Source organism: Protopterus annectens, chromosome 2.part0, assembly GCF_019279795.1.
Source record: "Protopterus annectens isolate FY-2018-M chromosome 2.part0, PAN1.0, whole genome shotgun sequence".
NCBI lineage: Eukaryota > Metazoa > Chordata > Ceratodontiformes > Protopteridae > Protopterus > Protopterus annectens.
In genome coordinates this window covers 606,591,735-606,608,905 of record NC_056728.1, presented here as the reverse complement: position 1 = coordinate 606,608,905, position 17,171 = coordinate 606,591,735, and the positions used below count along the sequence as shown (strand labels likewise).

The 17,171-nt window shown below is 36.6% G+C and overlaps 1 protein-coding gene across 1 annotated transcript in view; it reads left to right on the top strand.

The window, feature by feature from the left end:
* LOC122792759 (phospholipid-transporting ATPase ABCA1-like) overlaps positions 1–17,171 on the top strand; it is a 2,266,772-nt gene that overhangs the window by 979,666 nt on the left and 1,269,935 nt on the right. Inside the window, exon 21 of the mRNA XM_044060333.1 lies at positions 10,240–10,445. Within this exon, the coding sequence (XP_043916268.1) occupies positions 10,240–10,445 (206 nt within the window). The remainder of the gene's footprint in view (positions 1–10,239; positions 10,446–17,171) is intronic.

The following is a 17,171-nucleotide window of genomic DNA, read 5'->3' as shown; positions in this document are numbered from 1 at the left end:
TTTGCAGTTCATGTTTCCAACTTCTCAGCTATTTGTGCATTGTAACATTTGCACAATTCCCAGTGCAAAAGTTTAGTTGTACCTTTCAGCATTCAGATCATCAGCCATGAGTGCATTGTAACCAGCAATGAGATGTGTAACTGCTATCAGTTCTGTTTTAATAAGGTCAACAAATATGCTTGCAGTCCCACAATTGCAGATCTATACATGAAATCAGGTGGTTCATACCTCCTTAATGCTGAGGGATATACGATCTCGGTATGCACTGTTGCTTATGTATTAATTTATAAGCATATTTTACTTGTTTCCTTAGCCAACTTATTTAATGCCATTTAAGGCAAGTCAATCACACCAAAGCTATAAGTTAGAACAGGAAGAAAAAAATGATTTATAGCTTGACTTTATTTGTTGATCTCAAGGCATTTTTTTAGTATTAGCTATAGTTATTTGAAATATTCATTACTAAGCTTTGCTGTCATTTTTTCCTATTTTTCTGCAGAACCATCATCTATTCTGAAATATTTATATACTCCCTCCTCCTCAATTTCTTTTGTATTGCATTCCTGTTGCAGGTTGATATTTTATTGGTGCTGCAATTTTCCTGGCCTGTGAACAAGACCAAATGTCATTGTTGTATCATCTAAGAAAGTTTTAATCATTTGTGGCTGTGCTTTAACTCCTCATCTGATGAAATATACAATTTTAAATCATCCACAAAAAGTAGATTGTTTCGTAAAACAAGGCTGGTTTTTGGAAGTTAAGTTGTAACCATAATCTAATGTATTTTATTTTATTTTGTTTCTATTTTGCTTTTGTTTACCAAGGTTTTCCCACTGGGTTCAAAAACCCATTTTCAGCGGAGGCTAAGGGGGAAAGCTCCAATGTAATATAGATAGTTTTAAAGAGACATTCAGTAATACACATGAACAGACATTAAATAATATCCATTAACAATTACCATACATTTGCTAATTAAATTATATTCATATGAAAGTAGAGGCAACTATTATAGTATAAAAGATACTTACGCATTGGAAAAAGTGGAACAGTGAGCATATGAAGAGGTGAATTAGTGGATATATCAGATAGATAATAGAGCATATGATTCTTAGAAATTCAATGAAATGGAAGCTTGAAGGAAACAGGTAGGGCAAAAAGTGCTACTACTGTAGTTAAGGGCAGGGGAATAAAGCAAGTATAGATATCATTATACATATGGCTATTATTGTCTATTAAGTAAACAGTTTAATTGCTTAAGAGCAAGACATTATAGCAGTGGCAACAAAGAATATCCATCTAATATCCCTATATGAAATTTGTATCTCTTGGATAATTTGACCTTTTTCATAACTTAGCTACAAAGTTGTTTGCCACTCTTTCATAGTCACGGCAATGTAGCTATTCATGTTTTAATTTCTCCAAGTCTTTTGGGTTTCTAATACCATGAAAAAATGGACCCCATTCCTAAGTCAAAGTATGAATAAAGTTCATGAAATTAGTATTGTTTTAATCTTTGATGTTCGCCAGTAGTGGTCATTGTAGAACCTGAAATGTGCCCAATATTGACTCCTTCTGCAATTTGTATGGAGTTACATGCATTGGTAACATATCTAAATACGATTGTAAATTCTTTTCTATAAGCTCTTCACTGTAAAGTGCAGCTTATATATCTGTAGACATTACATTCTTCTCAATTTGAATTAGCAAATGCTGGGCACCTTCTCCTACCCTCCTTTGTTGGATCATTGACTGACCATGTTTCTACTCCATTTGGTGCTATCAGGTCTGCATTCACAGCTGTATTCAGTTTCAGAACAGAGCTTACATATGGTTTTTCAGTGTTCATACTCTGAAAATATGCAACTTTCACAGATGTTGAGGCAGATTCCAAAAAAATCTGTTCTCAGTGTAAGTGGTTTACTCTGGTGTAAGCCTGCCCCGATTCCAAAAGACTTGTTCTTGATGTAAATAACTTACTCTTGTGTAAGTCCTATCTATAAAGCAGCCTCACACAGGAAATTGGATTCCAAAAGTCTTTCTCTCAGTGTAAGTGGCTTACTCTGGTGTATTCACTAGGCTTGTCTTTCTTTTGCTATTGTTCAATTCCTCATTAAAACACATGCCACAGAAGTGATTGCACTCATGTAGGTGTGGTATGTGTAATTATTTTCAGCCCTGTATTTTTATATTGCAGTATCAGGGAGCAAAACACAGGAGAGATATATTTACTGCTGAAAGAAACCACACCCTCATGGATACACTTAGGGCATTTGGAAAATGTCTTTTTGGAAAAGGGTCTAAAGCAAGCAGAGTGACAAAGGCATGGATCAAGTTGCGGCTGATATAAGTGTTATAGATAGCAGGAGATGTACCTTGGCGCAGTGTAGGAAAAGAGCTTATAACATGATGCAACATGCATTGATGAAGGCCAGGCAGACTAAAACTACCCATAGCATCACTCGTGGTGGGACTATCACTATCCGGCCTTTAACACCTGATGAGAAGTATTTGATCTCTATAAGGAGTGATGGCACTGATACACAAGAATATTATGCCAAAATAATTTTAATTGGCATTGATATCAATATTTTCATATACTATCAACATCCACATGCAGACTGTGCAGAAAGCTAGTGTTTGTCTGGCCTTGTCTTTTTTATTCTAGGTGCATTTGCCACAGTAACTGAGTACATATAATTGCTAAATGCTTCCTCATCAGTACTCCATCAACATCAGTTGTAGCTAGGGTTGCCACCATTTGTCGTGGCTATGGCTAAAACTGGAATAAAGCCACACCGCTCACATCACCAGTAACCCCACCCATCCCACCCCCTCTCCTGCCCACTTCCCACCCATTTTGTGATGTCATTGTGACATAATCCGGCGGGGAACGCCCTCTTTTTCCATTCCTACTGCATGCTTTCAGCAAAAGCATAGTAAATCAGCTGATTTACAAACTCCGATAGTCTGTTTCCTTTTTGAAACTGGATACCGGAGTTTGTACAGTGTTTTCCGGACTACTGGAGAATCAGTTTGATTTCCAGATAGTCCAGAAAAAAATGGAGGGGTAGCAACCCTAATACTGTATGTGTCTGGAGTCCGGTTTTGAATGAAATTGGTAACCAGACAATTTGACAGAAAACCGGACAGTTCGGTCAAAAACCGGACAGCTGGTAACCCTAGCTCCACCTCTGCAAACACAGCATGGTAAGTGTGGACATAATACCTTTAATATAGAAGCATATATCTGTCACAGGTCAAATAAACAATATCATTACATATTTCTTAACAAAGTTATCAGAAATAATCGTATGCTTTGCTGCAGCATAACACACAGTCATTGACAGCAGAATGGCTGTCAATGATGACACAATTAGTCTCACTCTCATGACACAGCCTCAAGACAGTCTCACATAGTTACGTGTATTGACAGAGCCCTCTGTGCTACAAATGGTCCCCAGACAGTGACAAAGACTGACAGACTCAACATAACAAGGAGATGATAATGAGATGACATCACAACAAGATGGGGGGAGGTGTGGCGCCAGATAGATCAGTACCTCTTTCTTCTGAACAGCCTGAATCCATTGAATAAAAGACAAGCCTTTCTGAAATAGCAGTACCCCCTAGTATGTCTACACACAGGGGTGCCAGGTAAAGACATCACCCTCAATTAGTTTCAGAGATATGCAAGGCTTTGTCTGTCCAGCAGCAGATGCCACGATGTTGTTCAGGTCAAGGCTACCACCACTTGGAGTCAAGTCGAGATGGCTACAGTGCTATAGGGTACATGTGAGGAAACTCCTCAGTATATGGGAATAATGGAGGCACACACAGTATCCATTTCAGCCAGTATCTGTACACTAGTAAGGACATAACCAAACAATGAACAGCAGACAAATTCATTTTAACATATAAACACTTGTTTGTATTAAAACTTCACATTTATTAAAACAGTAAAAGTCCCTGGCACCTCTCAACTCATAAGTCTTCTAGGGTGACAGCACAAACACTGGTTATCATACTGGTGGATGAAGCTTAACCACTTCAGCTTCGATTCCCTGAGCTTCAACTCACTGATGATCAGAGCTCCATCACAGGAAATGACTGTCAGTGAGTCGTGCAAAACATGATTCCCTTTTTGGTGGAATTCCCCCCTTTTTAGAGTAAGTTCATTCTCAGAGTTGGTCTATATAAGCTCGAGGGGGTGTTAGAGGCTAGGCCCCCACATTAAAGGATGGAGGGTGATAAATGCAGTTCAGGGATTCTGATCCTCAGTGCATTCACTTTAGTCAACTCATAGTAGACACAAATCTTTACACATAAACGTTTAAATACACAAATACATAAATTAATTATCCAATTCACACACATATTCCCCACCAGGAAATAAATAATTTCCTTAAAGAAACATACTCCAATTGATATCAATATTTAAACCCTAGGGTATATATATATCTATATATATATATATATATATATATATATATATATATATATATATATATATATATATATATATGATATTTTAAAATACAATATACCTCTTTTTGTTGTAACCAATAGTTTGGATTCATCCTTAAATGTTATGGATGTTGAAAAAGTACCATAATTTTAAGATCATTAAACTACGTTCCTCAGAAATAAAATGACGAGACATTAGACTATTCATCCTTGCATTTCTAATGTCACCTACATGTTTTAAATTGTTTTTCTTAACCTCTTTCTTCTTGCTTCTCCTATATATACTTTTGAGCAGCTACACATAAGAGCATAAATTGCCCCTACTGAATTACAAGTTAAAATATTGGTTACAACAAAAAAGAGGTATATTTTATTTTACAATATCAAGCATATATACCCAAGTGTATTTAAACATCCATGTGTAGTGATTCAGTTGTCCCCTTGAAAAGCTTGAGAGCTGATGCATCAGGGACTTTTGCTGGTTGTTTATATATTGAAATTAATTTGTCTGTTCACATCACACATGCTTTGTAGGAGAAATTGTGCCTTTACCTCTTGTGCCTGAAAAAAATGAAACAACAGCAGAAAAAAAAAATAAAATAAATTAAATAAAAAGAAGAGAACATCAGCAGCAATGACACATTTCATGATGAAAACCAAACTACATTTCCATTAAAAAGTAAATGCAACATGAGTCATTGAGCAGTGAATTTAGCATGTTGCTGTAAACTTTTTTGCATAACACCTACTCCTTTATAGTTCATTTAAACTCTGTCAGTATAACTAACATTTGTGCCACTGACCACCAAACCCTGTACACATGACAACAAATTTATTATGACCAATATATTTCTGTATGTTATGTAGAAAAATGTCTGCTGTACTGTGTATGTTAACCAGTCACTACTCAGCATAGCCAGCAAATAGCACTACATGCACCAGGTATTATCTGTCTATTATGTCATGGCTGATAGTGCTGCACAAAATGCTTGTGCTCCTCCTGTGCAGCGGTGCACCATGCAAAAGCCTACCAGAAGGGTTGCTGTGCTACTGCAACTGGCTGGTCACCATCACTATCATCACTGTTGGAACAAGCGACAGAGGGAGCAGCCCTGTCACTATTGGTGACTGGCTGTGGCAATTACACACCTTACAGATATATGATATCATGCAGGACATAAAAATTCTGCATGTAGTATCAGACTCATCCTGAAGAGCTCCATTTAACTTGTCCAGGCTACAGAAATGGGTTTTTATCATGCCAAGCACTCCATCGATGACTATCTGGGATAAGGTGGTGTTAATGTGTTCATCTGTAGCTTCCTGTGAGTTATGGATTAGTGCCTTTAGCCAAGGTTTGAGTGATTAGCGTGTGACATTTGAAAAAACATAATAAGGAGGGGCTCATAAAACAGGCAAGATACTAAATACTTCTTATGCCACTATATTGATATGATTGTGACTAACTGCATTATAATAGGTTGCACTTAATGACTAGCTGAACATGAGGAATCTTGGAGTGCTGAAATAGTTAATTCAATGAATGTGTGTGCCAAATGTGAGAATCATGGGTACTGCCAGGACATAGAGCTACCATGTTCATGATGCACCCCGCTGGCATCCCCACATTACATGGCAGTTGAAAGAATTGTAGCCCTTCTTCTTATGGTACCTGTTCCACTATAGCTTATATTGGGTCCTCATAGCAGCAGGGGTACAATCCCCTGCACCACAAAACTACCTTTTATTACACGGGGGAAAGGAAACTACTTTTTTGCAAAAAAAATCAAGTATTCATTTCTCTTTTCTGCAGAGCAAACAATTACCGGTTCTCCTCAAAGAAGTCAGGTTGCAATTTTGTGATAAAATATTTCTTTAAGAAGAAGTTATTTTTCACCAACTGTATTGAGATAATAAAGAAAACATGCTTATCAGTGATAACCTCACAAGATTTAGCATAAACGCAAGCACAATGAATACAAAATGATGAAAAAGAACACAATAGTTATGAAGATGTCACATTTTATTGACCACAACTGTAAAACATTAAGGACTGAGCATGATATCCTTCAAATATACAAGTATACAACCAGAGATGCATAGTTAAGTCGGGCAATTATATAAGAAGTAAAGAAAAGTTACTCAAAAGGAGGGTCATTGGCTTAGTTGGTATGGTCAATGTTGGATTGAGGTTACATAAAATTAAAGGAATCTGATTTGTTCGATATGGTTCGAGTTGAAGTCTGAAACATTAAGCAGCTACAAAGATTTCTTCTCGGAAGCCAGTAAAGCATGTGTCTGTGTGATAACTATGTTCATTTCAAGCTAAGAAAAGTAGACGGAGATTTAACATTCTACAAAGTTAGTCATGGAATTGTCATTTTAGAGTATTTGCTGCTGGATGTGAGATATGATACCAGCTCTTTCATTAAGCTGGCTAATCCCAGAATTTATTCTAGCTATTGTCCATGCCAGTAGGGCAAACTTCGCATCATGCATCTTTTTGTGAGATGATTAGAGTATCAATTTACTGTTATATGAGATTTGCTATTTCTTCTCTTCAGGGTCATACAATGGTGTCTCTTTAAGGTGTTGTTATTTTATGTAGTATAATATATAAAGGTTTTGATATATGCAGATAACTTATAGAAGCCCAATCATTCTTTGTTAGGTAATAAAATGATGTGTTTGTTGACCTTCTTTTATAGCCAGTATGGACTGAAATAAAGTGCAGTGACATTTTTTTTTACCATAGGGTATGCCAGGATTGTGGAGAAATGCCTAATAATCTAGAAGAGTCTCGAAAAAAAAAGTCATCCTCAAAGCACTTCCACAAACTGATACATTCAGATTGTTTTAACAGTGCATGTGTATCATTAATGCCTTTCCTAAGGGCTAGGGTAGAAGAGAAGCATTCATAGTGGATAATTGTGGGGTTTAATGCCTAAATATTTTTTTAGAGAAAACTTATACCATGTTAGGGTGAGTGAATGTGGAACTCCAAAAAGCTTGTGACTTCAACAATGATACAAAGTGGTTCTGTTTTACACATATTTTTCAAGGCTGGAAACTCACACAATCTCTGTAGGATGTTTGCAGGATGGCATCATTCTAAAATGGGCCAGAGGTTAAGAGCAGGCAGCTATTGGCAAACATCATATAATTGTGCTTTTCTCACCTCTGTGGTCCCCATTGTTAATTTCATTCAAGAGTTTCGGCCATGTAGACAGTGGCTGTGCTACTAATACAATAACAAAAATGTGCAAAAGGCACAGTAATGCATGCCTCTTGTAACAGAATTTGTGACAAAAGTGAACTATTTTTAATAATGTAAGTACCAGAATGGTTTTGTAATGCATATATGACAGAAAAAATATAGAGGTTAAAACTGTGTTTGCATGACTGAGCATAAGGAATTCCACTGAATCAGAGCAAAAGATTTCTCAAAGTCATTCAAAAGAGCTTTTTACATCTGCAGTATATTTTTTCCTACTTTAATTTTGGTTAACACAATTACATATCTTAGCACCTTTAGTGACATATGATGAAGCTAGTTTGGACAGACATGAGATCTTGATCAACAACAAATGGAAATGCTGAGCAAAAATTTAGCATACTTGTAATAGCCTTAACATTAATTAAGGAAATAACTCTACAACTGCTCACAAGCATGGGTCCCTTCCAGGTTTTAGAAGGATGAGGGTGATGTATGATTTTTAAAGAATGAGCAGTATCCAAAAGTGATGGGTAGTTTGGAAAATGTTTATCGTCATGCACATTGTTTTCTCTTTTAACAGGTCACGTACCTCATTTGGGACATCACTGATCTAGCCCATCTGATTCTTTATGTGACATTTGAATAACATGCTAGATTTTTTACTTTTGCAGTGAGAGAGACTGGAAACCTGCATTTTTTAATCTAACTTAGGGAATACTGGGTAATCTGTGAAATTTATAAGGATGTGTGAGGATACTTAGGTGTAAGGCCAGAATGATCATAAAATCAGGCACTGATGTTAGTAATATTTTTTTTAATAAACATTTGTTGTTGTTGTTCTATGAAGGTAATAATTTTTATTCGCTCTTGAGAGTAAAGAAGCTGCCCTCATTTTCATGAATATGAGGTACTAGGGTTCCTTGGTTTACCCCCAGTGCCCAAATTTGAGTACATGCCCTTTCGTGATATCTGCCAAAAGCATTGTCAGTATGGTGTAGGAACATTTTAATGAGCATAGTATTATCTTAGGTTAGATGCAAATATTATTAAGTGTCATGAATTCCAGCTCTTGGACTTGCAAAACATTTTTTTAATTAAAATATTTTTATATAGGTTTTTAACTGCTGTAAGCCCACAGCCTGTGAGCAATAATACAAATAAGTCACATTACAGTATATATGACGTGCTAACTGATGGGGAGGTCAATATGATAGATCACCCCACTGTCTAGGTGATATTATGGCAAGTTCCAGGGTTTTCTAAAATTAAGGAGTCTAGTCCACAATTTTTGGATCTGTGGACATTATGAGAAGGGGACAGCTGTAAACAGACAGCATGACAGAGGGCATGGAAAGACCGGCGCAGTATTAATTTCTTTAAGAAGAGAAACAAACGCTAGTAAACTATATGACTTTCATCCAAAGATTAAGGTGCTGAAAACATATAACCCACTTTTTAGTAATGATTTTTTTTTTCCATGGGTCAGACATCCTGTATAATTTACTGAACTGAGTGAATTTTTTTTGTGTGTCCATCAATTACATTTTTCTTTTAGATCACAGAAAATAAGAGGCAACTGGGCAATGTGGTCATTTACACTTGACCACATCCCATCCTCAGACCCTACTTCGATTTTTAATGAGAAATATGCCAGTCATGATGGGTGTGATTCTAAGGGTTGACTGATATGTCTTACAGTGAATGAAGACAACATTAGAGTCACTCCATAGCAAAAACAGACAAAAGCAGAAGTTTAATCATCCTCTCAGAGGAAGACAAAGCAGTGCTTGGTCTGTAAATAAGATCCAGCATGCATGTACACATAAGGATGAATAAAACTATATAGTGTCTGCCTAGTTCTGCCAGGGCCAATGCTGTCAAACTCCTGGTAAGAGCTAAACATTGAGTTTTCCAAAGAGTATATATAACACAGCTGATACAACTTTAATTAGCCCTACCTACTAAACAAACTAAATAATAGCATTAAATAACAAAACAGCAGACAATGAAAATACAAATAAAATAACACATATAGAATGATGTGGGCCTACTGTGTCCTCTTGAAGCTACACAATGAGGTACTGGCTGTGGCAGAGACTATTAGACTTACAAAGGTTTAACTCCTATAAGGGGGGGAGCGGGCCATAATCAGCATGGCAACAACACCAGTTGTAAATTGTTGAGAAGTAAGTTTTTTTTTTTTTTTTGCTTTCAACATTAAAGTCACCCCCTAGCAAAAACCAGTGATACCTGAATTTTGATAATCCACTTAATTGTTGAGTTCAGCAAAAAAAAAAAAAACTGAGCAGACAATTGGCAGCTAGATAGCAGTTTACTAATTTTGTCATTTTCCCTTAAATTTCTTAATGGTTAGCTTCCCTTGACTTCCTTTGTAGCATGCATCACTGAATTCAAACTGCCACCAGAAAGAATTAATTAGGCAATTTATAATGCCAGTAAAACATTTTTCAGGTAGGGTGAAGTTGATGTGATATAATTAAATAAAATTCCATTGCAAAGGAAAAACATAATTCATTTTGTTTCATTTCCACTTACAGATCGCACTATTATCCTGTCTACACACCATATGGACGAAGCTGATATTCTTGGAGATCGAATTGCAATTATTTCACATGGCAAGCTCTGCTGTTGTGGTTCCTCAATATTCCTCAAAAAGTGCTTTGGAAGTGGTTACTACCTCACTGTTGTAAAATCAACTACAAATTATATCTCACCTCAGATGCTACAAGCCAAACCAGCTGTGGTAATTAATTTCTTTAAGTAGACATCCAGATATGTAATTATATGAGGCTTAGCATGTTATAAAATATTTGGATTGAGATTTTTTTATTGGCAGCTATCTTTTATTTAATGTGATGCGTGCTGTTTGAAACAAAAAAACAGTGAAAATGATGGGTATGAAAGTTGCCGTCTAGGCTGAGAATTGTTTCTTTGATCAAAATCTGCAGTAATATTCGCTATCAGTATAATGAAACCTCAAAAATATGAAGTAGCAGTGTTATCCTGAAATAGTAATTTATAACATACAACAAAAATGATGGTCAGGAGGAAAAAACACAACAATAAACTTCAAAATCCACTAGGAGTGTGAGCCAGTAAGCAAGGAACCACCATAAATTCAGACAACCAACAGATGATAAGCATAAAAACATCTTTATTCACTGCTTTCATCCACCAAGTATTAGACATCATCAGAAATACAACAGCACTCCCTCTACTCAACTCTTTAACTAATAAAAACAGTTTCCTAATAATCAAATTAAATCAACAAATGAATTAGATTAGAAAAAAATTACCTCCTATTCTTTAAAAAACACTTCTTAGTTTAATTAAGTCCTGCATTGTAGTCTGCCTTCAACTTCAGCTGCCATTCAGTCTTTTTGTCCCAATTTGTTTTTAAAGTCACCCCATCTCAAGTCAATGAGTACACTGTCTAAAACCTAAAACAAAAACTTTTTGAAACCTAAACAAACTTCAGAACGCTTGTATATGGCATTTTTCACATCCTTAATTTTAATGGCACACAAATGCTCTTTTGTCAGCTTTTGTAAAGACCTCGTGGTCATACCAATATAAAATACTGTGTGAACAAGTACCAGAATACACTACACCTTTAGACAGACAGTTAAAATGCTCATAACTACCAAAGGTCTTATCAATGTATAAAAAACGGGTTCCTATTAGATGACCGAAGACGCATTCTATCAAATGCAGCTTGGTCAAACTTAAAACAATGAAAAGGCAAAATAACGAGGTGGCTTTTAAGCGAATTCTTTCCCAGGGAAAGAATTTGCTTGTCTGCTTCTGTTACTATGCAATTTTTGGCACTGTAGTGCAATCTCGGAGTTGGTATATTTAAATAGGGGGTTGTGGAGGGCGAAGTCCTCCACTTTATGTATTCTTTCAATTTGTTTTTCTTTTTTTCTTTATTTATTTATTTATTTATTTGGAACAGCGATTTTTTTCCCCTTGGAAAAAAAAAATCGCTGTTCTGACCTTTCGAGATTGTAAGCTTTCACTTACATGGGGTCAATTTCTCATCATTCACTTTTTTAAGCATTCGATGATATAATATAGACCCATAAAATCATATATAAGGTCTTCATAAATAAATCTACACACAGACCAGGAATTACATTTGTATGTCCCTTTGGGTGTGTTGGTTTTTGGAGGAGTCAGACAATAACTGTCATTTTCTAACAAATTCTTAATGCTAACATTCTTCTTGTAAACAAATTTAGGTTCAGAACCTACTACTTCATATAACTCTTTATTCCATTTGATAATATTCTAGTTATTCTTAATAACTTCCTGAATGCAGTAATTGTCAGTAGACATGTTTAAAACACAAACAGGATACTGATTTTCAGAACTACATTCTGTTTTGTCAGTAGATTTAGCTAGCGGTTTTAATAAAATAGGAGGAAAATATTTCTCTCTTTTAGTCAACATCTCTTCAGATGTTTTTGTTAATAATTCTTTATCATAACCTCTTGGTTGAAGCAACCCTATAATAATCCCAATCTCCTCCAGGAAGTCTGAATCCTTTGAAGTTAACCCAGAGGCCCTTATAAACTGATGACTAGGTATATCACATTTCATAAAGAGCAGATGGCGACTTCTAAAATGTAGATAATTATTGGAAAATGTCCTTTTCCTATAAACTTTTTTCACATAAACTTTACTTTCAAAGAGCTTGTCATGATTTTTCTATTCTATAATGATGTCTAAAAAGTTGACTAGTATAGCAGAATCACCTAAAGAAAAATCCAAAAAGTCCAAACTAGCATTTAGTTCATCTACAACCTTCTTACTGTCCTCTGTAGAGCCTTCTATTATAAAAAACAGGTCATCCACAAACCTTTTATAAAAACTAATTTTAGAGAAAGAGGGAATGTGAGGTAGCATCTCTGTCTCCCACCATCCTAATACAATATTTGATAATCCTGGTGTAATGGACAAACCCATTGCAATACTCTTCTGTTGTTTAAAATATTTTTTATTAAAATCAAAAAATTATTCTCTAAATAATTTCCATCAGTGAACAGTAGGAATAAACCATCAGAATGCTAAAACTAATATTTTTAATAAAATATAATAAAAAAAATCTAATCCAATTTCTTGAAGAATACTTTTAAACAAGGATGCTATATCTACATGGAACATGATTTAATTCTTGCCTTTTTATAAAAAGTCTTTGTAAAAATCTCAAATGTGTCCTAAAAATCCCATGAGTCCTTAACATAAGAACCCATCTTTAGTACAAATGGATTTAAAATGCTAGAAATTCCTTCTGTAACATCATATGGTGACAACACAATCGGTGTAAAAGGGGGCTGTTTCTCATTTTTGTGTATTTTAGGTTAATTGAACAAATAGCTATAAGTCTTATAATCTATCGTCCCTTTTTTCTCATTTTTGTGTATTTTAGGTTCATTCAACAAATAGCTATAAGTCTTATAATCTATGGTCCCCTTCCCTGAGTAATTCATATAAATAGCCAGAAATAGCTTTATAATATTTTGAAATTTCTGTAAAAGTAACCTCTTTGTAATCACCAGGTTTATTTAACAGATCTTCCACAGCTTCAGCATAGTCATTGTTTGTCATGAAAACTAGCCTTTCCCCCCTTGTCGACTATCATAAACCTTAAGATTTCACATCTTAATAAGTTTAAAGCTTCCCTCTCTTCTCTATTCAAGTTTACATATCTATTAACAGGTTTATTATCCAATATTTTCCTAATTTCATTCTCACAATCACAACTTTGTTCAAACATGTTTAGACTGTTGTGCAGCATAAGTATAAAAACAGAAGGTTTTCATAATAAATCAATGTCTAGAACAGCAACATCATGCAGTAGATAACTCAAATTTAACTTGCAAACATACTAGTTTTAGCACTCAGATGGTTTACTTACACTGTTCACTGATGGAAATTATTTAGAGAATATTTGTTTTTGTTTTGTTTTTAATTAAAAATATTTTAAACAGCAGAAAGGTATTGCAATGGGTTCATCAGTTGCACCAGGATTTAAAAATATGGTATTAGGATGGTGGGAGACAGAGTTGTTACCACACATTCCTCCTTTCTCTAAAATTAGCTTTTATAAGAGGTTTGTGGATGGCCTATTTTTTTTTATAATAGAAGGGTCTACAGAAGACAGTAAGAAGGTCGTAGATGAGCTAAATGCTAGTTTGTACTTTTGGAGGGGGGTTCTCTTCTTTAAGGTTTTTTCTGGTACACTAGTCAACTTTTTAGACACCATTTTAGAAAGGAAAATTCATGACAAGCTCTTTGAAAGTAAAGTTTGTAGGGAAAAGAACATTTTCCATTAATTATTTGCATTTTAGAAGTCACCACCCCTTCTTTATGAAATGTAATATACCTAGGTGACGATATATAAGGGCCTCTAGATTACTTTAAAGGATTTGGACTTCTTGGAAGAGACTGAGTTTATTATAGGGTTGCTTCAACAAAGAGGTTATAATAAAAAAAATCTTTAACATCTGAGGAGATTTTGACTAAAAGAGAAAAATATTTTGCACTGGCAAAATTTTAGACATGTCTTTTGACAGTTACTGCATTCAGGAAGTTTATTTATTTATTTTACATTTGTTTACCGGAAGCCCATTTTCAGCGGAGACCCAGGGAGAAAAGCTCAACAACATATAATACAATTTAGGCAGTAGACTAAAGCCAGTATGACTCAGTACATATTATTCAATTTCAACATACAAAACAATTTAGACAGTAGACTAAAACAATATGAAACTACTCATATTCGTCAATTTCAGCAGAGCAGCACAACATTTATAGTATTTGACATTAGAGTGCATACAGTGAGTATGTACATAATGTAAAAACTAGCTAATCTTTTCATGTGACTCAAAGGAAATTAAATAATACAGACTAAGAAAGAAAGAGTTTATAACTAGAATAAATTAATGAGAAAGAATATCCATGAGGAGAAGAGGGTAGATAAAAGAAAAACAAAAGAGGAAAGAGAGAAAGGACTTTAGACAAGGGTAGACAGATATTGATGCAGGAAGAGAGTAAAAGCACTGGTCTGTTCATAGGTTCGTAGGTAGGTACTAGGCTATCTGCCCGAGGGCATTTATAAGGCTAGCCAGAGTGTGTCAGCTTTCGCCACCCCATTGATTAATTAACTGAGCCTCTGTCAAGAAGAGCCAATGAAGTGATCCAAGGGGTGTATTTTCTGTTACCCATCCACTCGTCAAGGTTTCTCTTGAAGAGTGTTAGTGAGAGGCTCTGCCTGATGTAATTTGGAATTTTGTTCCAAAGCATGGGGAGTCTCTGTGACAGGAATCTATCCCTCCAGCATGTTCTATTTATTGCTGTGGTGAGGTTTAGCTCACTTGAGCGAGTGGCTCGCAGTGACTTGGATTTCTTTAGGTGGAGCATGCCCATCAATTCTGAGTTGGACATGGCTTTGTAAGTCAGGCAGAGATCACCTCTGAGTAAGCGATATGCCACTGAGTACAGCCGGAGTTTTTCCAGTCGGGCTGCATAGGACATATGTTTGAGGCCAGTAATCCTCTTGATGAGGCACTTTTGTGGTCTTTCCAGCTGTTGGAAGTGTCTCGTGAGGTACATCCCAAATGGGGCATTGTACTCTATGATGGGTCTGATGAGTGACATGTAGAGGGGAACTATAACTTCTTTATTTCTAGATGCGAACCCTTTACTAATTAGATGGGTTACATAGAAGGATTTCCTAACTGTTTTGGCAATATGATTGTCAAAGGAGAGATTACTATCTACCTGGGTCCCCAGATCTCTTATTACCTCTTCTGTATTAAGGGGGCTGACACCTATGTGGTAATTCATGGGTGTTTTGTTTTTCCCAAATGGGATGACTATGCATTTTTTTGGCATTTAGCTTGAGACCATGACTTTGACACCATGTGTCTGTCTCAGTAAGGCCCTTTTAAAGAATGTCTGTGTCAGCTGGAGAGTCAATTATGGCTCCCAGTTTTCAGTCATCGGCAAACTTGGTTAGCCATAGTCCTCCTGTGTTTGCCTGTACTTCTGAGAAGTATATGCCGAACAGTAGGGGTCACAGGACCGAGCCTTGCGGGACACCACTTGTGACTGGTTTAGAGTCGGACCTAGAGCCCGCTGTTCTTACCGTGTGAGTTCTGTCTGTAAGCCAGATGGCAACCCATCTCGTGATGTAGGGGTTTATGTTCAGGATGGTGAGTTTTTCTATAATTTCCTAGTGGGGAATGGTGTCAAAAGCCTTGGCGAGGTCAAGGTAGGCTGTATGAACCACCTTCCCCTCATCTATGGCCTCAGTGACTGTCTCGAAGAAGTCAATCAGGTTTAGTAGGCATGATCTGCCCTTAACAAAGCCAAACTGGGTCGGGTTAAGTGTTTGGCGGTTCCCAATGTCTTTGTTAATTAGTTCCGTGATGATGTGCTTCATAGCCTTGCAGACCAGGCTAGTCAGGCTTATGGGGTGATAGTAACCAGGGTCGGTTGTGGCCCCTCCTTTTGTGTTTCGGTCCATGTTCTGTGGCTGAAATGTGTGGTATGAGTTGTAGCCCGGTAGTGCTGGGGTGCTCTGTGAAGCCTTGAACCAGGTTTCAGTTACTGCACAGATGTCAACATTCTCCATACTGAGGAGTGCTTAGAGCGCATGCATTTTGAGATTTAAACTCCTGGCATTGAGTAGCATAACCCTCATTTTTTATTTGTGCTGTTTATGGAGGTGGGTTTGACTTTTGAGCCTTGCCTAAAAAAGACACTATGGGGGCAGTAAGAGCCTTGGCCAGTATTCGAAAGCCTAAGGGTGACAGGTGCAAGCCGTCACTTGCGTCCCAGGCTGACAGACACTGCATCCCCTTTGAATGACACCAGAAGCTTAGCCAATTGTTGAAATTGATCATTTTTTCTTTATACTGCAGTATCATTCTTGGTGAGGACAGGATGCTACTCAGGGTCAGGGTCATACCCGCCTGGGCTACATGATCAGAGAGCTCTTCCATGTCTCCTTTCATGTAGTCCAGGGAGGTATGTCTCAGGTCATTCACACCAACATGAACAATGACAGAGTCATATTTGTACTTGTTCTGGAGTGACCTGAGTGCTTGTGTTATGTGACAGATTCTGGCTCCTGACAGGCAGCTAACAGTAACCTTCTCCTTGTCCAGCCTAGTGAGTGGGATGACAGTGTGCCTGACTATAGAGTTGCCTATTTCTAGTGTGTTAGGTATGTTATTTTGCCTTAAGGGCTGTGATTTTGTGTTTTATGTGTTGTCTGATTTGTGACAGGAGGTGCAGGTTGTTTGGGTGTCTGCTTTGGAGGTCTCTGATGCTTTTGCAGGTTTTTATTTAGAGCCTCCGAGTATGAGTTTGTGTATTTATGTGTATTTTATGCCAGTGCTGGTTTAGTATGTCTGTGTGAGGCTGGAGGTGTGGTGCAAGTGTTAACCTTCTCCTCATG